At 35.6% G+C, this 24,433-nt stretch overlaps 1 protein-coding gene across 1 annotated transcript; it reads right to left on the bottom strand.

Annotated features, from left to right (window-relative positions):
* Positions 1 to 12,201: 12,201 nt before the first annotated feature.
* LOC101896554 (cyclin-dependent kinase 12) lies at positions 12,202 to 23,228 on the bottom strand. Its single transcript, XM_005175327.4, has 3 exons — positions 23,059 to 23,228; positions 17,826 to 17,988; positions 12,202 to 17,107 (listed from the first exon to the last, which is right to left on the bottom strand). Exon 3 carries the CDS (start codon positions 16,733 to 16,735, stop codon positions 13,076 to 13,078), a length of 3,660 nt encoding a protein of 1,219 aa, XP_005175384.1. The 5' UTR covers positions 16,736 to 17,107; positions 17,826 to 17,988; positions 23,059 to 23,228; the 3' UTR covers positions 12,202 to 13,075.
* Positions 23,229 to 24,433: the final 1,205 nt, after the last annotated feature.

The raw sequence follows: 24,433 nt of genomic DNA, 5'->3' as shown, positions 1-24,433 counted from the left end.
CTCCACCATTTGGAACGATTTTGACAATTTTCATAAAATAAAATCCGCTAAAAATTCTGTTAAAATTTTAAAAATACCGAATGTAGCCGTTTTATTAGGGTCTATACGACGACATGGACCTGTATAGGCAACTTTTGTCATAAACCATTACAATATTCAAATGCGAAACTTGAATAAAAAAATCGGTGAATAATGTAGCTAAAATCATCAAAATACCGAATAACGGGAGGTACCGTTTTATGGAGGCTATACGAAGACGTGGACCTGAACAGCTAATCTCCTATCATAGGCCGTAGCATCTATTGCTAACTTGAAATACCAAATTTGAAACAATTCCGGTGAATAATGTCGCTAAAATCTCGGAGGTACCGTTATATGGGGACTATAAACGTAAAATGTGGACCTACATGACCCATTTTCAATACCAAAAGTCCTGCAGACATATTAAACATTTGAGTAAAATTTTATCAATCTATTTCATCTCGCTCGGAAGCTAGAGTGATTTCCACAGACGGATAGACGAACGGACATCGCTAAATCGACAAAGAATTTTATGCTGATCAAGAATATATATACTTTTTGGGGTCTAAAATGTATATTTCGAGGTGTTACAAACTAAATGACAAACTCCATACTATGGTGGAGGGTTTAATCCCCAATTTCCAATCTAATAAGCTGTAACTTAATATTTTGGTTACTTATGGGTGGATTAAGTCCATAATAAATACTGGAAGAGCTTTCGATTAAAAATGAGTGACTGGAGAATAATAAAAACATGGACCACTATATGAATCTTAAAATCTTAAAGGAACATTTTTAAGAGGCGGAGTTTAGCCAGCCAGAGAACATTGATGAAAGAAAGAAAGCACACAATTAAAAAAAAAACGAATAGTCAAATCAGTTGATAAGACCAACTGTTTATTCCCAAATCGACCAGTCTGTCATCCAAATCGAAATTTAGGTCAAAAATATTTCCATTCGTTGTATCTGGAAATCTTTCCAATTGAATGATTAATTCAATCACTATATACATAGCAAATGTGTATCGTCATTCAGAAATTTTATAATTTTGATTTAATGACTTCCCATTTATAAACCATTAACCTTATCACGGCTATCAACAAATTGCTTCAATGAAACCTGGCAAAATAAATGAGCATAATTTTACAAAATATAGAGAACGATATTTACATATCGCTGCATGCATGCTTAAGTGTCCCAAATAAAATTTTGGAATTTTTCAGACATAAAATAATTTTTATCACTTCTTTTAATCACTCTTTGCTAAAATACACTGCTCTGCGAAATATTTGCGCCATACACATAAAAATTTGCTTCGAAAATCAATATTTAGGAGGTTCGTTGGACTGGAAAGGAGGGTATATTAACTTTTTCATTCCGTTTGTAACATCCCTCAAATATAGACCACGCCTTGAGACCGGCTGAAACTATTTGGATATTTTTTTTTTAATGTTCGTTCTTCCCCGATTTAGGTTTTTATGCAAAGAAAAGGTGACCACACGCCCGATTTTGCGCCCATTTTTTCGATTTATCTAAAATCCTAATATTTGCAAATATCATGAAGATATCTGTTCCACAATTAGTATACGACCTAATCTTGACTAACCACCCGTCCAATGAGAACTCAAAATGCAAAATTCATTGGGACTTTAATCAGTGAAGTACCGAATATGAAGAGGCACTGTAATATGCGGACATTACAAAATAGTGGAGTGAATTTAAAATATAGTAAGAAAAGGATTCATATACTCGGAAAATTCTTCCAAACCCTTAAAAGTAACCTTAAATCATAGATAACGTTATACGGGCACTATGTGCTATCGTCAGGTTAAGAAATTTTTCGATTGGTAAATAAAAGTCCCAAAAGAGGGGTACCCGTATCTGACTTTTTAGAGTCCATTTTATATAACTTAACCATACACAAAAGGTCGCAAATATTTTGCCCTATACTCCGCAAAAGTTACGATAATGTTTTAAATTTGATACAGTCCTAGGGGTTACATGAGGAATCATTTGTACAAAATATGTATCAGATTGGTCCTCTTTCAAATTCCTCAAATGTTGGTAATTTGAGATTTTAGAAAGAAAAACAAACATGCTTCATTATAACTCTTATGTGAAGGTTTCCGGTGATTTTAGCTATTACAAGGGTGTTGGTCACATTTTTCAATTGATTTTGCCCTTATTTGGCATCTAGCTTCTGGTGAAAGACCTCTTCGCGGAAATTTTTCAATGTCAATGTTTCGGAGTAGGGCTCATATAAAAGTGCCTCCTGATTTTATCTATTTGGAGGGTTTTGATTATATTTTCGAATCGATTTGACTTAAAATCTGTGTTTATGCTACTTTGGGGGGTAGAGAACCATCTTACATGGGCCTATTATAAAAAGTTAATGTATACTTTTTAATATATATGCTATATTATTTAGGGTTTTAACTCTAAAACTAAAACCTCTTACTGAAATATAGGATCAGGGTTTTTAAAAGACGTATTTATTTCTATTTAATCGAGTCATCATTTATATTTATACTAAAAATGGCACAATTTTTAACCATAACGGTACCTTCCGCTATTCGGTATTTTGATGATTTTTGCCACATTTTTTCCCGGATTTGTCTGAAAATTGGTATTTGTAGGTCATAATGGGTTATAGCTCTGTATGTGTAGGTTTGTATAGACCCATATAGCGGTTCCTCCCGATATTCGGTATTTTGATGATTTTTGCCACATTTTCCCAAGAATATGTCTAAAAATTGGTATTTGTGGGTCAAATGTTTCCTTTACCCTGAGCTGGAGGGTATTAAAAGTTCAGCCCGGCCGGACTTAATGTTTTTTTACTTGTTTTCAATTATAATACATTTTCTATACATTTACAGATATATACTATTATATATATAAAGAAGTGAAAAAGCGTAAGGTTGACCTGACCGAGCTTTTTAGCCTTCTTACAAAACGAACGAGGCGTGCAAATCTTTGAATTTTATTATCAAAATGCTTAGCCAGTTGAGAAAGGTCTTCGGGCTCCTCTTCCATTTTATAATTAGTTTAAACGACCCACTAGAACGGCTATACGGCTATTTTGACTAATTTCTGCACCAATGAACTTTAAACCACCAACACACTTGCGTAAAGCTCGAACTGAAGAAAATGTTTTTCAACAACGTAAATAAAATTTGGGAATAATTTAGGTGTGAAGCTTTTCAAAATACACCTGGTGCCAGAATAGAAGCCGCAATGTAGAATTTGTGGCGAATAGAGTCTTGGAAAGTAGGCAGAAGAACCACTTTTTTATCGAAAAAAATTATTATTATTATAATTATTAATTAAATGGATACGTAAATAAGCAGAACTGTCGATTTCGGAATGAAGATCAGTGAGAATGAAGACTGTACGTTCTATTTTGTCTTTATACCAAATCTAATGTTGGTAAAAATATTGAGATGTGCGAAGTTTTATGACAATCGGAATTTTATTGCACATTTGGTAAGAGTTAGGGTAAGTGCGTCTAAGTTTGGCATGTCCCAGTAGTCGGCAGTTTTGAAATTTAAACTTAAATAACTAAGAATAAAATTTACCAAAATGAAATAATTTCAAAAAAACGTTAACATGATGTGAGCTCCGATTATTTATTACAAGAGAATAACGGTTTTCGTAAGTGAGAGTCTTCCAACGCGTGCGAGAGTGCTTGTTTGTAAAGAAAAAAATTGTGGTGGCGTCAACATAATAATTGATTTAAGTAAATTAAATTTAATACTTTTGAAATCAGAAATATTCAATAATTGTAAATAACAGTCTGAAGATCACTTTTAAAAACATACAAATCAAGCATTTTTCTGTTATATTATTTAATGCCGACATTAGGAACAGAAAAAAAAAGATTTGCCAGGGGTGCCTATTACTAGAAAAATATCATTTTTCATCAATTTCACCAAAACTTGAGAAAAGTATTAAAAAATAATCCAAAAACTACTAAAATAAATAAATAGTTTTTAGACGGCAGTTGCTTTTATTTGTGCATTTTGACCAACTTTTCTAAATTAAGTAGGTTTTTTAAATCACCTATTTGACGTTTTAGATAGCGGTGACATTTTTGATAAAAAAAATGTTGGCTATCTAAAGGAAAAAGATCAATTCGCAAATTTCAAATACAAGAAAGGTACTTTTTTATTCAATCTCATTTTTATATTAATTGAAAATCCATACGTTACTGAAGGTAGCCATATTATTCTTGATTTTCTACCTATATTTGGTTTAGAATGATAATTAAATAAAACACTATTTAAAAACGAAATTAATTTCAAATTGTGGATTAAACTGCGAAATACAAAATAATATTTTTTTACTGAAATACTATATGCCGACTACTGGCAATAGACATACCGAGCATTGGAAAATAGTGCCGACTACTGGCAAAAAACTACTATTTTAGTAAAATTGCAAATTTTGCCAATTTAATAAAAAAAAAATCAATGTTTGTTCATTATTTCGAAAATTAAACAAAATTTGGAATCTGAATAACTTTATTTTTCTGCAATTGAAAGATTTCACTCAGAATGTTGGAAGATTGAAAAATCGAAAATCCTAAAAGTGCCGACTACTGGTACACTTACCCTATGATAATTAAAAATGTTTAACCCTTTGTAGGGCAGATGCTAAAATGAGTGGGTCGGTATTGAGAGACATAAATATTAATATTTGTAGAGATTTTTTCTTTGAAAAAGTTGATCTTTTGTTGGTAAGGTATCAGAAGTAGTGGACCGAATTTGGCCATCTCCGACCACAATCTAAATTTTGATAATAATATAACGATGCACCTAATCGGTGTTATCTTCGATAGTTATCGGACATCGCTAGATCGCCTCCGAAATCCCTGAAACGGATCTCGTCCAAAGAGACTTAGAGTCTCTAAACGTTATTTCGGTGAGATCCGTTTGGTCGTATCAACATTTAGAGCGAGTAATGGACATACAGGGTGAGATGAAAAAACTGCAACCAACTTCAGCTGTCAAAATTATTACAGTGACAGCTCATTACATTGTTTACAAGCGTACAAAAGCTTTTTGGTGAGAATTTTCCAGAAAAAAAGATATTCGTGATATTGATATATTTGGCTGGAAAACCACAAGTGGCTATCGTTAGAGCACTTCACCAATTAAATGTGAATAAATCTTTTGTGTCTCGTACTATCGCTCGTTACCGTGATACTGGTAGCGTAGCCCGACGTCAAGGAAGTGGACGGAAGAAAACAGCAACATCAGCAGAAATGGTTCGAAAAGTAAAGAAGCGACTTGATCGAAATCCGCGTCGCAGTGGCCATAAAATGGCTCCTGAGCTGAACATATCGCAATATTCCATTCGGCAAATGTTGAAAAATGATCTCTCATAAAGCCATTGAAATTCCAAAAAGTGCAAGAACTTACACCGCTACTGAAAGAAAATAGACTCAAAAGAGCTAAAGAGTTACTTCGCTTAACCGTAAGTGGTGAACTGCCGAATTTGGTTTTCTCCGATGAGAAAAAATTCGTTGTCCAGCAGTTTGTAAACAAACAAAATGATCGTGTTTACTTGCCAAAGAGGTCAGCTGAAAATGTGCGTCATTTTCACACGGCGGCCATGGTAATGTTCGAGCAGCGTATGACGGTTTCATTGGCCGTTTGAAAGCCATAATTCGTGCCAAAGTTGACCAATTCGAAAAAATCTAAACTTGTTCTAAAATTAGATGCTATTTCCGACATTTTTTGCATTCATTCAATAAAATTTAAAAAAATGTAAAATTATGGCGTTTGACTTTTTGCCGTTTTTTTATCTCACCCTGTATAGAATTTCGATTTCGTTTAATATTAACTAAAATGTTTAAATTTTTTAGGAGCTTCCCTTTTTTTAATGTAAAATGTTTTTTTAATGCAAAATGTCATCATAGACCAATTAAAAGAAATATAAAAAAACGCAGGAGTAATCGAGGACAATTTGTGAAAAACCTTCTAAGATTTTTTGCATATTTTTTTCAGGCTATAGTTTTCGATTAGGGCTAATGATATGTAGTCTATTGTTTATAAAATAGTTTAAAAACTTCGGTTTATTGGCATTCGAAACTAAGCTACGCAGCCTGCTAACTCTATTCAAACTAATTCACAGGGAACCTTTCTTCATCTTTAACTTTGTTTGATATGCAATCTTCCAATGAACTTTGTTAATGCATTTCCTATTCTGCCACACTTTGAGCTCTGACACTATAGAAGACCTCTGACAAAAGGAAAGCAAAATGAATATATTCATTTAATATCAGTCTAATGTAAAAGTTTAAATTTTTTGGGAGAACAGATCCTATATGATGAACATTCTACATACCTTATAAGAATAGTGGTTATACAGTTTGTGATATATATTCTTCATTTGTTTCTATTGTTGAATTAACACTAAAACGTCGACTTTCACACACACAGACATATTTATTGATCAAAGAGAAAAAATCACCTCAAATGTTCAGTTTTTAGTCATTTTGGAATAAAGAGCACTGCACAGTAGCTTTGAAATGAATCCGACCAACAGTCATCCACGAGAGTTTTATTTTTTATTCAATAATTTGTCTTTATTTTTGCCTTAAAATTATCAAAAACACTGTAGCCAAAAGAATGCTGCACTTCAAACAATTGAAATCTGTGCTCAATTTAATCACTTCACTGGCAATGTTGCTTTGTATCAAGTCATTTCACATTTTTAGATGCAGTCGAATTTAAAGTTTGCTGATATGTAGCACTTATGTTGTAGGCCACATGCAAATGTATTCTAAAACCGACCAACACTTTTAGCAAAATCTGTCCAAGAAACAGGAATTTGTTTAAATTTTTTTCTCGAACGAACTTTTTATCAATATTTGATTGAGAGAAGAATTATCCACTTTTTCATTCTCTTATTTTTACTTTTAACTTATCAACAACTTTTTTTTATGCACGTGATCACTGAACCCGTAGTTAAACCCTCTTTTGTCCCATATTGACACCAAATCTTTTTTTTTTTTTTTTTTTTTTTTTTGACATATATTCAAATAAAAAAGTGTACAAATCTTGAGGGGAGTTAAGTTTATTTTATCCTCATTTTTAGTTTCTTTTCACAATTTTTTAGAGTATGTCGCCATTAAGTTTCATTCGGGATGATTTGTATGACAAAAAAATAATAAGAAAAACATAAATTTAATTATTGTGCCTTAATTGCCGCGTCTCGCTGACCGCAACTGGAGCACCAAAAACAGCTTACAAAAAACCAACAAGGAACGGCCAACTATGTTTCAACCTGTATGCATCTCGTTATATCAATTTATTAATGGAATTACGTCTGCCAACTTCTGCACACTTTGTAACCTTATGATGAAGTATTTTTTTATTTAGAGCAAGACTTAATGGAAACCTCAACCGCAAAATATTGGATAGGCGGTGCAAACCTCCCATGTGTTTTCATTCGGAATTTATTGTATTACATTTTTTAAGATGCCTTGCAGTGTTTTCTACTTATCAACATCGATCAATATCGCATATATATACAAAACACTCATATCAAGTATCCTATCGCGAGGTAAAACTTGGTTTTTTTAATCAAAAAATACTTTTCGAATTTAAAGACAGTTGAAAATCTTGGTGATATGAAGATTCGAGAAAAAAGCACAATTTTTAAAATTATTGATTTTAATTTAAACATGTGTTTTTTTCTTTCGAATTCACATTCGTATCGCCATACAAAAACAGGCCCATAGTTACAAATCATTTTAAAATGAATAATTCTAAAAACTTTAAACTGAAACAAACATTTTAGTATGACCGAAGATTATTTACTCCTTAGGAACCCCGACAACTTTGTAAAGAAAATTCAACAAAAAACCCCGGCCAATATTCTAAGGTAGACAGGGGACAAGAGAGTCTTAAGTTGATAATGTTTTTTTTAATTCAATTAATTTTGGAGAGGCAACTTTTCGCACTATAGTGAGATTTGGGAAGGAAAAATAAATTCTTCGAAATTAAAATTTGTTGCAGATTTTATAAAGTCTTCTGGAACTGAAATGAATTTTTTTACAACATGGGTAATCCTTCTACAAATTACCATTTTAGTATTAGCCTAGTGTCCAATGTCTATATGTTAATATGGTTTATGACTTGGTTTCAAATTGTCCACTAAATGTTTAAAATTTGTGAAAATGGTTGCACTGAGCACTCCTCTTTCGGTACTTATGAGCTACTTCATATCGATGATGTAATGCTTAAGTGTTCCATACTTCGTTGTTGCCTTTTTGAGGTGATGATGATTTCTAAGGTTATTCGGTATACGCTTTCATATCCATGTAAAGATGATGAGTGTATAAAGATTTGTAGTGGTTTGCGACTGTGAAATGAATAATTTAAGAATTTAACAAACACATTTCAAAAATCAGAATATTAATTTTTAAATTCAAAAATTAAGAATTCATAAACTCACAGGTGGAAAAATGTAGGGTGTTTCTTTTCAATAGATAGATTATTGAAAATAAACACCCTACATTTTTTACCTGTGAGTTTAAGAATTCCAAAGTCTAAATTTGCAATAGCTAAGCTTACTTGTGGCAAGTCTCTGTTTATAGGAGTGGGGGATAGTGAGAATTAAAATGAGAAAAAAAAATGATTTTGCTGACAACTCCATTCTGTCCTTATTTATTCTGTTTCAGAATGTGCAAGAATCTACTAGTTTTGCAATTTTTCATATACAAATTTTTTATTTTAAAAATAAAAATCAACATTCTTGGGGTTCTGGAACAATTTTAATTCAAAAAATATAAAACAATGACAGAAAAGGCTATAACGAAAAATGAAAATCTTTAAAAAAAAAGATTGCCTTGTATAAAAGACTGAGGGAAGTTCAATTTCGGATAGTCTTTTATTTCGAACGTTCCCACGCCTCACATTCCCACCCCTTACGTAGGGATTACGTAGGGATCGCGTACACATCATGATCCGCATCATAATGGGAATTTAGTAGGAAATTGAAGACTAGCTACTGAATCTAATTCATCAGTTAGTTTGTCAAATAATAAAACACGTATTTTAATTGTTTAAAAATAAAATTATTCTAGATTTAATAACATCTAAACTCATACCAAAATCCTAATCAGAATTAATGAGGGATGTTCCAAAGTGAACGATAATTTTTTTCACAAGTAAACTCACCTAATGTAAATCAGGACTACCATTTTTATTTCAATAGGTTTCGCAACAATTCTAGGCGCAAATATGAACAAAATTCACAATCAGCTCTAAGCACTTAAAGATGTAATTTGTGAAATGTAAATTGTGAATATATTTTTCTTAAAAGAACTAAGTGGCGTATGGAACACTTAAACATGACACCAATAGGATGCAGGCAAAAATGTTTTCTGACTTTGGTTTCTTTAACACAAAAAATCATTTCCCTCGTATAGATGAAAGTTACGTCGTCAATCTTCCTCTGGTCTGTCGGTCTATATACAGTTGGATCCGAAATGGAATTTTTTTCTATTTTGGTCTTATGCTCATAATTATTTTTGCTTATTGTCATGGCATTAGTGAAATGTGGTGCTTATCATATGTTTTAATGTCTTATGCTCACTCTCGACTTATTTAAACTTGTATTATTCAAGTTTTTGCATAAATTATTATAATGCCTATTTACTCCCATTGTCTATTAAATACGCTCTTCAAACTTTGCGATAGAAAAGAAATAAAGAAGAGGAGGCAGGCAAACTAAGTCAGGAATAGCCAGAGTGCTCTGTAAACAATTGAACTGGACCGATTCCCACTTTGTTACATACATTACAATATTCTTTTGTCTTAATGTCTTATCCTGTTTGCCGTTATATTAAACATTTTTGCCATAAATTATTTGACATATGTTAATTCCCGATCTTCGAACCTTGAAATTGTAAATATATAAATCAAGATGAAAAAGTAAGAAGAAATCAAACCAGCAGAATAGCCTACTTCTACAACTCGGTAATTGTGTGCTTCACAGGCAGAAATCTTCAAAATCATGTAGCCAACAGGACCGCGTCACAGTCTAGAGTTCATGCCCTATTTAACGTGTCATGTTTTGTTTGTTAAAAGTGTTAATAACATCTTCTTTATATTCCGAATCTGTTTCTTTTTGAGATGAACACATCATCAAAGGTCACTGCAAGTTCTCTAACACCGACCCTACAGTAATTCTTCAATTAACCAGAAGACTTAAGTGGCTAAAGACGACACGGCAAAATTTCTATCCCAGGATTACCCTCATAACTCAATTTCCTATCAATAATATCTTTTTTCCACCAATCTTTCTTTCTTCAACTTTCTTCATTTAGTATGAACACAATGGACCAGCAGGTCTCCGAATGTAGCGGCTACCAAACGCAACCCCACGGGTTTTAACATAACCTAACCTACACTTTAGATTTATTTTTTTATATAAAATTTCACTTCAATTTCAAATTATATTTGTCATAATTCTACAATAGGAAAACTCAAACCTAAAATCTCCTTGCCCTACTCCTCCCTGTGAATAGCAGAGAAGCTTAGTCACTTATGTGAACCTGCTTTAGTGGAGCTATGAAAATAATCTTTTACAATTTTGGATGTTTTTAAGTTTCGTATTGAACATTCCGCTGTCTGCATCATCATTAAACTATGTTGAAACTAGTGTGTTCTGTAAGAATTTCCATTATAAACTAACATACACAGACACACACACACATCTTGATATGAGTTTCCTGATAACTTCCAAAATATAATATAAGATCCTCACTGAACTGCAAACAAAAAAAAAACAATGGATTTTTAACTTAAAAAAATAAACTTTTCTAAAAGCTGGATAATCTTGATTTTTTAACAATCATTTTCTAATTGAAAAAATAAATAAAAAAAATAGTGGTCGTAACTTTTCAACTTTATGTTTTTCAAGGAAAATACACCCATTACCATTGTTCGCACATCATCAGTAATTCCTTAATAATTGAGTTTTGAATTGGTGGTATTGCATTTTTCTGGGAGAATCTTCGTCCAAGTAGGCTATTTATGATATGAGGTTCTTACATTTTTCACATTTCACATCGGAAAAGGCTTTGTTAACAGTTCCATTCCGTTCTTGTACGCTGTTTCTTATACTACAGTCTTTCTTTATAGACACACCTGTGGGAATATGTAAAAATTTTCGAAATCTCCATAGCGTTCTGTTTCACATCTTGCCTGAAAGAATCTAATATTTCTTTTTTAATTTTTGCTGTATAACTTTAAAACTCTTCAGAGTTTTTCTTACGAGAAAACACATATATTTTTCTTCTAATAACTCTTTAAAGAAACTTGCAATTAATGGCTGCTTTTTTCAAAATGTGACGTTTCACACGATTTTCTTTTCTTGAGAAAAACTTGTAAAAACACCTGCCTAAGAATGATGGTTGCATCTTCAAACGTTTACACATTATGGGGTAATGCACCAGTAAACAACGAATGCATTTTTTGGCCGTTGAACCCTAAAATTCATGACACTTTTCCTTTAAATACGAAAAGAAGAAAAGCTATATTTTGAAGATACACATTCACATGGAGACTTTCAAGCATGAAGAATTCAAGAGGGCTTTCAAATAAGGCACAGTTCAGGGTGATGGAATATGGCAGGCAACCTGTCGAAAGAAGAACAAATAAATCATTAAAAATTTACATTTTGTAACTATTGTCAAATATTACCAATTGTGTAAGTCGAGAGTTATGAAGAAGATTCATCAGAGCTGATACAATTATATGAGGGCACAAAGTAAGCACGTTCCTTGTTGGTTTCGTTAAGTTTTATAATCTTTAAAACTTTAGTTTTCGGCGATATTTATTAATAATAAATTTCCAGTTCATCATCAGTCAATTAGCTGCCACATGAAGGACGGACATCACAGAAAGTTGAAACTTGATCCACATTCAATAAAGCAAAGTAGTTGAGAGCAACTGAAGAAGGTTCCAGAAATTAAATAACAAATATGTTTTGAATTCCATCCAAAATCAGAATATTGTTGAAGGAAAACTACGTTAAGAAACGTAGGGAATAACAAATGCCAAACACCATGGTCTAAGTGGAAGGGATTGAAACATTATTGAAAATCTGTTCGGCAAAAGGCCCACCAGGTTTGTAAAGCCATCTAAGTAAGAAAGTAAGTAAGTATTTGTATTTTGTTTTCATATTTATTCTTACAATTTTTGTAATTCAAAGCCCTCTGGCAAATTATAATAGCGATTACAATAGGCATATTAAACATGTTTTTTTTTCTTTTTCTTCTTTTAAATAAACAAAATCTTCTCCAAAAAGACTAAATGAATTAATGGATAATTAAAATAATAATAATAATAATAATAATAATATAATAAAACGTTCATACATAAAGTATTCTATTATTTTGTTTTGTTTAAAGGTGACAATTCATTGTAAGAATTATGTTTATATTTCCAATAGAAACTAATCTAATGTTATTATATATGTATAGTTGTTTTTTTTTTTGCTTTTGTTTTTTTGGGAGGATATTTAATGGGTTTACATGTGATTAAGGCTATTATTATTAATAAAAAAAATTTGGACATTTGATATTGTTGATAATGTTCATTATCTTAAGATAAAGTAAATCAAACTTAACGTATCATAAAAAAGCCCATTTTTATCTAAGAGAAACAAGGGTTAGGGGCTAAGTCATTGGTTGGTTTCTATTTTGGGGGGAGAGGCAGCAAAGTTCTGCAGCACGTTTGTTTTCCAAACCAACCGACCAACCAACCGGTAACGATAGTTGAGCAAGTCTTTTGTAACTTAAAGCGAAAATGACAGGAGTTTTAGATTGAAACAAAGAAACCGTTCCCAGCGAAAACTTTAATAGAACAAATCGAGGCCAATGATACTCGATAGTTATGGAGTGTAAGATTTTTTAGAGGGAAAAACGACTTTGATATCCTTACAATTTGATTGTGAATCAATCAATCAATTTGATTATATGTGGTTCTTCTTCTACTTCCATTAAGCTAAATGGTTATGATGACAAGAATGTTTCTATTCAGACATCTGCTAAGGCAGCTACATGTTTACCACCAGCACTTTGTTGCTGTTGCTGCAGCTGTTGTTGCTGTTCTTGTTTTCTTCGTTTCTTGCTCCACATTTCGTGACAGTCCTGCCATGTGGGCAAAATTGGAGCAGACATTTCTTCAGGTTTGACATTTTTCAACCACTCCGATTTGAGGGCATCTTCTGCCGTTATACGCTTGTCAGGATCAAGCTCCAACATTCTATCCAACAAATCTAGGGCTGGTGTGGGCATAAATTCGAAATCCTCCCGCAAACGTCTTCGATAGATTCTCTTTTGTCTCAGTGTATTGAACAGTGGTAATTTTATAACATTTGGCCATACAGCCGGAACAGGAGAGCCACAAACCTTGGAGATATTCTCCAACAGCACCATTTCATAGTTGCCCTGGAACAGTGGCCGCTTTAGGAACAGTTCTCCCAATATACAACCACAAGACCACACATCAATTGCCGGCCCATAACGTTCCTCGCCAAGTAGCAGTTCCGGTGGTCTATACCACAGTGTTATTACCCTATTCGTATAGGGCCGATCACGATCGTCGGCATTGTACAAACGAGCAAGACCAAAATCGGCAAGTTTCACTTGACCTTTATTGTTCATCAAAATATTGGAACATTTAATGTCCCGGTGTAGGAAATTCTTCTTGTGACAGTAGTTCAGACCGTCGAGCAGCTGTTTCATTATGCTTGCATTATTCTCATCATTAAAGTCGACCATTCCCGATGCCAAGAGACCCATTAGGTCATGGTCCATATACTCAAAGACCAAATAAAACGATCCCTTGTCTTTGCGAAATTCGAGGGCATCTTGTTTATCGGTTACAACCTCATGTAAATTGACTATTTTCGGATGATTAAGCTGTCGTAGAATTTTTATTTCTCGCACCGCCGTAATGGGGAAGCCTTCTTTTTCATGGTCCATGCGTACTTTTTTCAGTGCAACCATCTCCTTTGTGATATTATCTCGGGCCTTATACACCTGACCGTAGGTGCCCTCTCCGATTTGTGCAATCATTTCAAAAACGTCAACGCAACGTTCACCCCAATCCCGCACATTGTTGCGCGAGTCGCGCCGGTTGAGTATAACCGGTCGCTTACGTTTGTTATTGTTTTCAACCTTTGCGGATTTATCATTTCGACCTGACTGTTGTTCGGAGGAGGAAGTGTTGGTGGTGGTGCTGTTGTTGTTTCCTAAATTATCGAAATCTTCGGGACTGTTTATCTCATCGTCACCACTGAGATCCTCGCCACCGGGAACCATGGGAGGCATTGGTAAATTGAGTAAGCTCTTGTTGGCTGGCGTTGCAGACGCCGGAGTCGCGGCCGATTTCTTATTTGCATTGGCTGCTGATGCATGCTTAGCATTTTGCAACTGGCGACTTGGCGGTGAGGGGGTTTTGGGAACTGCCAAATCCGCCGCCGTTGTTCCCGGTGGCATTGGCAGCGCAGTCAGACTCTTGGGTTTGCTTGGTTTAATGGCAAGGCCTTGTTCTTGTTTCGTTTGGCTTTTGGCGCGATCGGTTTCATCAGTACCATTCGGACTGAATAGTTGTGGCATTGGAATGTTCTTTATGTCCACTGCAGTCTTTTTAACACCATCATTAGGTACCGCTGCTGCACTGGCTGGTGCATTTGAAGATGAGATTATGGGTTGTTGGGCCGGTTTGGAAGAACTTTCGTCACCAACGGTATTTTCATTGGCTGCTGACTTTGTTAGATTACTGTCCATGGATGAACTATTGTCGTTTACTATCATTGCCCCGTTGCTGTTGCTATTCTCTTCTTGCTTTTCGATGATTTCTTGTAGCGCCTTTTGGCGCTTGTGTTTGTCCTTGACCAGTTCGGCAAACAAACTTGTTTCACTTATCTTCTTGCTGTAGTCAATGCGTTTCTGCTTCAAATCGCGCGGTGACCTTGATCGGCTTCGTGATATGCTACCTCCAGAATGACTGGAACGAGATCGCCGATATGGACGTGACGTTGAACGGCGGGAACGATGATAATGATGTGAAGCGCTTGTGGGAGAGTTTGAGGGAGATTTGGCATATCTTGAAGGCCTTGGAGACCGTGAACGCGAGGCATAACGATCGCCGCCTCGTTTCGATGATTTGGAACGTCCAGGCGATGGTGATGCTGGATACTTGTATTTATAAGTACTCTCTCGATATGTCGTTGATGGAACGGGCGATGACTGTCTGCCCTTTGCTCCCGGAAAACTGGGACTTCTTGTGAAACGCCTTCCTCCGTAACGTTCGTATTCCATTGTTCGCCTACTTCGCGAACTACTTGATTTGTGATGACTCGTTCTATCGTAATAAGACGACGAAGATGTCCGGCTGTCGTGCATTTTTCGTTTCTTATGAGGCGGTGTAGAGGGTTGGTGGTGATAGTAACTATCTGTGTCTTTATATTTATGGCTCTCAGAAACACCAGAACCGGAGGGCTGTCGCTGATGATAGTGCGAACTTCCCGAGCTAATGGAGGCATCATGCTCATGATGGTGATGATGATGTCGATGGTCGTCTTTGCCCGGGCTCAAAACATAACGAGCACTTCGAGAATCTCGACTGGCCATAGAGTTAGCGCCTGAATATAGAGGTGGGGTATGGGGAGAATGGGCACTTGGAAAGCGACTTTTGGTTCCTGAGGAACGTGTCGGTGTGCGATGGCGTGAACTCGAGATGCGATTAGTAACTGTTACTTGTAAGCCCACAACGTTATTTGCACTGCTCGATGCGGACGTTCCCGCACCGCTTACTCCCGTTGCAGCCAGATTAACAGATTTTGAATAATAGTTATGAGTGCCTTCCGAACGTATTGGGGGAGGTGTGTCCGTGGAACGAGGACTACGCTGTTTTTCTGGTGTATATGTGGGACTCTTTATGGATGCAGCGCTTACCGGTGGTGGCGTGTAGTGTCTCAGAGATACTGAGGATTCCAAAACCTCATCAAGATCATTATCAGATATTGATTCAATACTTGAGAATGACTTGGCTCTCTTCTTTTTTCGTTTCTTTGTTTTGCGACTTCTCTTGTGTTTTTTGTCCTTTTTCAATTTTTTTCTTTTCTGTCGTTTCATTTCAGCTTCCAACTCGTCAGTATCAATGGTGCCACTTGACAAATATTGTTCCAAGCCGACATCCCAATCAGATTCCTCGGCTGGATTCTTCTCGGGTATATGCACCACTGATGGGCTGGACAGAACCGATGAGCTCCTACGACTTATTTCACAAAGATCGATGTGCTCTTCAACGGTCTTTTCCAATTCTTTGCCTATTTTGTGTTTGTCGACTGTGTTGGCTTTGGTAGTTGTCCTTACAGGAGATCCAAGAATAATTCGTCGCACATGATTGGGCGAAAGCTTTGTTGAGTTTTCAAAACTCTCTTTTCGATTGTTTCTAAAGGTTTCTTCATCGCTGCTAATGTAAACATCCATTTGTGTATCCCGTTTTTGGGAAGGCACCTCGTTCGGTTTTGTACAGCTCTCAATTTCTGGATCAGAATATTCTGATGAACTTACATCCGAGTACTCCACAATGTTAGAAGAGCCTTTGTTTGCAGTCTTTTGGCTGTCTTCTTTGTGATTAGAGTCGCTGCCGCTTGGAACTTCAATTTCATCTGCAGAGTTCATTTCGGATGTGTTTTTGGGTTGTTAACAAAAGGTTTTAAAGGTAAAAGACTTTTAGAAACTCTTTTTTGTTTAGTACTTAACGTATCAAAACTTTATTATGAATGTTCCGGCTACATTCGTTAACATTTGGTTTTATTCCAATCCAATAGTTGTAACGTTCTTGAAGCCTTGAATAAAACTCCATTCCCTTTTCAAGTTTTGAGGTAGAAGTAAAGCAGCGTGCATGTTAGGAATGTTCATCCATTCAAATAAATGAAGGGTGTACGCAATTAAACAATGCTGGGGGTGGTTTTATAATTTGATTTGATTTCTTATAGAGCTGTATTAATATACTTTCTTAAAGGATATTTATAGAAATATGTTCCTCTGGAGCTGGAGAAAATAATAAAAAAGTTACTTGATTATGTTTAAACAAGTTATGCGCCAAATACTTAAAGTATTAAAAAGGTTGGATAATTCATTTTTATTTTCAATGGGGCACAAAAAACAACTGAGAGTCAGCATAATGGCACACAGCAAATTAGAAAATATATTAATCATTCAGTTCCAGGCTTTCCCATTTCGTCATTAGCAATTGAAAACAAAAAATGTTTAATCATGCCAGAGTATGAGTTTGTCAATCTAAGCCTAGGCCAAAGAAGTTCTAAGTTCCTAATTAACAACTACAACTACCGAAAAGAATACTTAATAGGTATACAGATGTGTTTTTCATTCCACGTAGGATACGTTGCATATTTTGGAATAATAAATGTCACTTATCAGCAAGTGAGGACTTCTTTTGCTGGAAAGATCGCGTTTAATGTGTGCTAGACATTTCCCATAAAAATTGCCAACACTTAGACAATATTCGTTAAACAAAATCCTTTTCAATATATCTTTAGTTTAATAAAATACGTTGATTATTATTTTTATTTTGTTTGGCCTCATTCATTCTCTTTCAAGCTGTGCTGCTCTTTTTTGTTTGCTCTCAGATCGTCGTCGTCTCTATCTCTCTTTCATTATCTTTGTATTATGTGTGTTACTTGCTCTCTGTTCTTTTTGGCTCATCATATAGTTAAATAAGTAAGAAAAAGGTGGCACAAGAAATTACCTAATGTGAAATAAGGAAATAATAAAAGAACCTCGTATTTGGCTTTCTTTTGAAATGCCTAAATTTAAATTGATTGCTTGGTGGTAATGAAAATAAACATAAAGCTCTCGGAACACCGACTTTCACACCGTCTTTAGATAAATACTGTTAGAGGAACACGAATCTGAAAAAGAAAACAAGAATATATTAGAGTTGGTGATTGTAGAAACAAAAAGGGTAAAATATATTTGGGGTAAATGGTTATTAAAGTAATACTCGAAAATTAAGAAAATGGAATATAAATTGAGAATAATGGGAATCAATATTATTATTTTTTAATTTAACAAGTATTTTCCTGGTATTTATTAAAAATTATTTAGAAAATTCACAAATCTGGCTATTGAAAAATGTAACCACGAAATATACGAATTTTTCTCCCATAATTTTTACAAGATATCCTTCAAAATCTTCGAGTATATATTTAAAGCAGCGTCAATATTTTTAAAATGACTAGCACAGTTCCCATATTTATCGAACCAAGTGTCGCTTTCCAAGTTCAAGATATACCAAATCCAGGCACGTTAGCGCTGCATCCATAAAGAGTCCCACATATACACCAGAAAAACAACGCAGTTCTCGTTCCACGGACACACCTTCCCCATACGTTCAGAAGGCACTCATTATTATTATTCAAAATCTATTACATATGGCTGCAACGGGAGTTGGCGGTGTGGAAACCTCAAATAACATTGTGGATTTACAAGTAACAGGTACTAATCGCATCTCGAGCTCTCGTCATCGCACACCGACACGTTACTCAAAAACTAAAAGTCGCTTTCCAAGTGCTCATTCTCCCCATACCTCTATATTAAGGCGCTAACTCTATGGCAAGTTGAAATTATCGGAGTGCTCGTTAGGTGTTAAGCCCAGGCAAAGGCGACCATTGGAATCATCATCACCACCATGGGCATGATGCATCCTCTAGCTCGGGAAGATCGCACTATGATCAGCGACAGCCCTCCCGATCTGGTGTTTTTGAGATCCATAGATATTTAGATAGATAGTTACTATCACAACAACCCTCTACGCCGACTCATAAGAAACGAAAAATGCACGACAGCCGAACATCCTCGTCGTCCTACTACGATAGAACGAGTCATGACAAATCAAGTAGTTCGCGAAGTAAGAAAACAATGAAATACGAACGTTAAGGAGGAAGTCCCAGTTTCCCGCGAGCAAAGGAAAGGCCGTGATCCCCCGTTCCACCAACGACATATCGAGAAAGTACATATAAATACAAGTATCCGCCTGGACGTTTCAAATCATCGAAACGAGTCGGTGATCGTTACGCCACGCGTTCACGGTCTCCAAGACCTTGAAGATATGCCAAATCTCCCTCAAACTCCCTCACTAGGGCTTCACATCATTATCATCATTCCCGCCGTTCACCCCCATTCTGGAGGTAGCGTATCGCCAAGCCGGTCAAGATCGCCGGGCGATTTGAAGCGGAAACACAATGACTATAGCAAGATAAGTGAAACCAGCCTTTTTGCCAAGCTGGCCATGTCAAAATACAAGCGTCAAAAGACCCTACAAGAAATCATCGACAAGCAAGAAGAGAATAGCAATAGCAACGGGGCAACGACAACAGTTCATCCATGGACAGTAATGAAAATACAGTTGGTGACGAGGGTTCGTCCGAACCGGCTCAACAACCCATAATCTCATCTTCAAATGCATCAGCAGCGGTACCTGATGATGGTGTAAAAAAGACTGCAATGGACTTAAATAACATTCCAATGCCACAACCGTTCAGTCCAAATGGAACAGATGAAGCCGATCTAAAAAAAAAACAAGGCCTTGCCACAACACCAAGCAAACCCAAAAAGTCGGAACGCGCTACCAATACCAATGGAATAACAGCGGCGGATTTGCAGTTCCCACAGCTCTATGACCCACAGTTGCAAAATACTAAGCAGCTAATGCAATTCAGAGATCGGCCGCGACTACGGGGCTGCAACACCAGGCAAAAAAAGTTTTCTCAATTTACCAATGCCATTTACCTCCAGGTGGCGAGGCTCCCAGTGGTGAGAATAAAATAAAAAGTTCCGAGGATTTAGATAAGTTAGGAAATGCAACATCACCACCACCATCTCCTCCTCTGTCCAAGGGTCAGGTCGAAATGCTAAATCGACAAAGGTTGAAAACAATGACTAACCGACGGGCATACTTGTTGTCGAAAATGACACTCGACTTGGTGGCACTTGACAGCTTAAGGGCAGCCTGGCTTTTGACATATATAATCACTGGCTTGAATTTGATATGAATATCTTGAATATTCAGTAACTGAATGCTCTTGAGAGCTCCGTTTGTCAGTAAGAGCACAGCTCTCTGAATTGTGAAAAATTTGGACGTGAGCGCCCGAAACTTAATCGCATGCCGCCAGATTAGGCACAAATAGTTCAGAACAGGTAAAAACACCATTAAATACTCTTTTTCGTACGCTTCTCGATGTTCTAGCTCGTTTTAACTCTGATCCGAGATAATTTGGAAGTATTTGGCGAAGAGGTATTCAGTTAAATTCTTTCCAGCGAAAATTTATTTTGAGTTTTTTTGCGCCCATACGTCAGAATAGGAAAGACCACTATGACATACATCTAGTGTACGATTTGTAGTCTGAACCCCCAGCTCTTCTCTATGGCGTTCTTGCATTTTCTTTTTCGTAAGCTCCTCGATGTCCTGGCTCCAGTAAAAACGCTGGTCCAAGATCGTATCGAAATATTGGGCGCTGGAAGAAAGATTCCATCCAGTACTGGTAGCGAAAATGTATATATGTTTCTTGTGTATACAACAAGTTCAGTCTTTGCAGGGTTTAATCCCAGACAGATGTCAAGGGCCCACCCAGACGGCTGTACTGGTACTCTTTGCATTAAGCCTGAAATAGTTGGAAGAATGCTATCGATTGTGAACAAAATTACATTATCAGACGATCACGAACATGTATTTGCCGCCTCCCATCGCAGCTGAAGAGCGAGAGCTGTCCCCATAAACCCGAGTAGTTTTGGCTCAGTTAAGATCCGGATGGTGCAGCCGCCTCAATTAGTATTGGGCCAGGACCGACAACGATTTGCAGAACATCTGCCCAGCTTGTGGCACAGGTCCACTTGACACGCTGTCCCTATTTCACTGTCCAGCCAAACCTACTCACCTAACTCCAGTCTCGTTGTGGACCCAACCCGTTCAGATCGCATCCTTTTCGAGACTGAACTTAAAGGCAGAACCCGATTGGGAGGAGTGAGACCGAACACAGCAGTGTGAGCTGCTACAACAACAACAACTACATTATCGGAGGTACCCTGCGGTGTATCTCTGCTGACAGATTTCCTAATTGAACTCTCTCCCAAACTTGAATTATTCTGCTATGCAATGTTTTCAATGTAGGAAGTGACAGAGGCTCTGTGAGCATTGTGAATCGACTCCAGTTGTACATTGTTGTAAGCCCCCTCTATATCGAGAAAAGCTGCCAATGTAAAGTTGAAGTTTTTTCGTATTTTTGAAATGTGGTTGAAATATAAAATTTATATAAATTTTATATTGGAAAATTTCCCGAACCTTTTCTGCATAGCAAGATAAAATTAAAGGTTTGGAAGTTTTTGTGTTTAATATTTGCTAGTATTTTCACAAGACAGTGATTTGGGATAGAAGGATTTTTTTCCTTTGTAGGAATGTTCAAGTGATTCCAGACAATATAACTTTTCCCTAAAGAACTCGTGATAACAAGGACTTGCTAAGCATAGGACCTAGCATGGTACAATGAAGAGAAGGTAGGTCAACTTTGAAAAAATTGCAAGTATAGAGGTCTACCTGTTTGGCTTGTAATGTCAGAATTACTATCAAAACAATAAAAAAGCAAACAACTTGTTGCATTGATTTTGAATAAATAATTTAAAACCGCGAAAACTGAATGAATGGTCAAAATTTCTTTTCAATATCATGTTCTATATATCTCTTATGGTTTATTTCGCGACAAAAATGGTAGATTTTGTCGATGCATTCGTTGCAATAAGCATTTTGAAAACACACGAATTTGAATATTTTCTGAACATTTTTTTATTATTGAAAAGAATACACACACATAAGCAAATGAATTTGACATATTAAGCCAGAAAAATAAAAAAATTTAAATCATATGGTAGTTCTGCCCTACCTTGAATTCATTGTACCATGGGACCTAGCTTTTTTTGCATTTTTATTATGTCGTTTATGTTTAATACGTAGGTTACTTCAAAAAGTACTACTTATTTCTGAACCAATTCAGTTTTTTAAGGTTAAGCCTTTATAAAATGATCAACATACATACAAACATGTATGATGTGCCATTAAATCGAATAGCCCCAAATATTAAGAATTTTAATTAAAGAAAAATAGGTTTATGCATTTCAATTTGAATTAAAAATACATGCTGATGGCAAACATTTAGTTGACATACTGTCTGCAGGTATGTACCTTATTTTGGCACCGACAGTACAAACAACATATCAACAAATATACTAAAAACCCCCATTAACATATAGGCAAGTTCCCAAATGCTCTTCTTTTAATATTGATCGGTCCGAGAATTACGAACGGCCAATAAACATTTAGAAGCTCACGATTGCAGCAATACAAACAAAACGTTTGACCCCAGAGAAAAACATCAATAACAAATACCACGTTGCGATGTATAGTACAGTTGTTTATGAATGAGAAAGTTGCAACTTCAATGGCAACAACAACAATGACGGGAATTGTGACAAATTTCGATATATTATTAACATTGTTGTAATTCATATGTAAGGTGTACAACCAAAAACGCTCAACATACTGAAGTTGCTACAATGTTTCTAGAAGCTTATCTGTACAACGCACAACTTAAATGACCGTTTTCGTGAAGAATTCACTTTGCCACCCTCGTCGATAAGGGGGACAGTCAAATTAGATTTTACCTCATATCTCAAAGGATAGGAGTTTGGGAGAAAATGCTTGGCCTTGACTCGAAAGAATTTCGATGTAACGCATTAACCCAATGAAAATAGGTGTATATTAATCACTTCATTAAAAATTGTTTTCCACCTCCTATTTTTTAATCTTAGTTTTGCAAATTCATAGTTGATTGTGCGTGTGAGTTTGGTCGCTCGGTCGCCGTGAATGTTTTTCTTTTCAATTTGTTCTAAATCTTTGGAATTTTACGCTTAAACTCAACAATAATACTTACATAGAGTATTAGAACTTTCCATTAATTTGTGTATTGTTTATTTTTATTGTAATTTTAATCACACTTTACGAAAAACTTGCGTGCTGCTTGAAAAAATGAAAAATCTTTACACAATATATAATACCGCTTTTGACAGTTCTACAGCTGATTACTTCTTCTTCTTGTTCTGGCGCTGCCACATTGTGAAGTGGCATGACATGAATGCTATGTTAATGTTGCCACCTTCATGGGTATCATGTATTTCCCGGGGATGTGGTAGATTTGTTACGTTTTTCATGGGACTTGCCATGGTCCAGCACAAGGGCGTAAAGTACTAAGCAGAATGAGCGCGTTTAGCCATTTTACGTATCATATATTGTCGATACAGAAACAACCACAGCGAGAGGGGTTTATTGATGTTGAAAGACTCCCAGTAGTAGGTGTTTTATCGACATATTGACATGTAAAATGGCTCAACGTATCCATTTTGTTTGCAACTGAAAGAAGAAGAAGCTTGAAGTCATGGCTAGGCATATTTTGTGACATTTCATTACAGAGCCGCAATTAAATCCTGCCGTCGTTTTTCATTATAATTTGCCTATTAATATGCCTAGCCATGACTTCAAGCTTTGTATGTACTTGCACCTTAAGAGTGAGGACATGGCTCAACGAGAAAGGTTAATCAACTTCAAGAAACTAACTTTAAAAAAAGAAACTAATTTTAAAATTGTCTTTGACAAAATTACTATATTGGAAATTATGCAACTGAATTTGAAGTAATTTCAAATTATTTATATTTTTTATTTAAAACAATACACAAACATATACAAACTGTGTAAATGTTTTGACAAAAAAAATTGTATTTAGGAGATAGCTTTGTTCTACCTTCTGTAATTGTGCCATGACTGAGGGTACATTAACAGTTTGCACTTTGGCTAGAAATATTAATGTAAAATTAGAAGGGGAAACGGCGCCAGGGTTCGAGTGCGGCTCTTTCATCCCTTTATAATATGTCACAAAATATGCCATGCGAGTGCTTCAAGCTGCAAAATGTATTATTCATGTTGGACATAAGATAAAAAGAAAAAGGTGAGATAAATATAAACCATGGTAGAATTAACAATTAAAATATTGTAAGTTCGGTCGGATCGAACTTTTCTTACCTTCCACCATGACATTTATAAAGTCCAAATAAGTATTTATGACATTTCTTTTGGTAATGCAATTAAGGTTTGACTTGTAATGTCAGAAACCAAACGACTTGGTGCATTGATTTTGAATAAATACACCTAAGTCTGTTTTTACACGGTAGATTGGTTCCAGAAGAAGCCGTGTAAAAAAAACCGTGTAAAAAAGACATTGATTTTATGGGTGATTTGTTCCTAATGGGTGATTT

Source organism: Musca domestica, unplaced genomic scaffold (genome assembly GCF_030504385.1).
Source record: "Musca domestica strain aabys unplaced genomic scaffold, Musca_domestica.polishedcontigs.V.1.1 75, whole genome shotgun sequence".
Classification (NCBI taxonomy): Eukaryota; Metazoa; Arthropoda; class Insecta; order Diptera; family Muscidae; genus Musca; species Musca domestica.
This window is presented reverse-complemented; position numbering and strand designations above follow the sequence as displayed.

Excerpts from the sequence above, each read along its gene's own strand:
- LOC101896554 (XM_005175327.4), bottom strand. The coding sequence starts at position 16,735 with ATGAACTCTGCAGATGAAATTGAAGTTCCAAGCGGCAGCGACTCTAAT.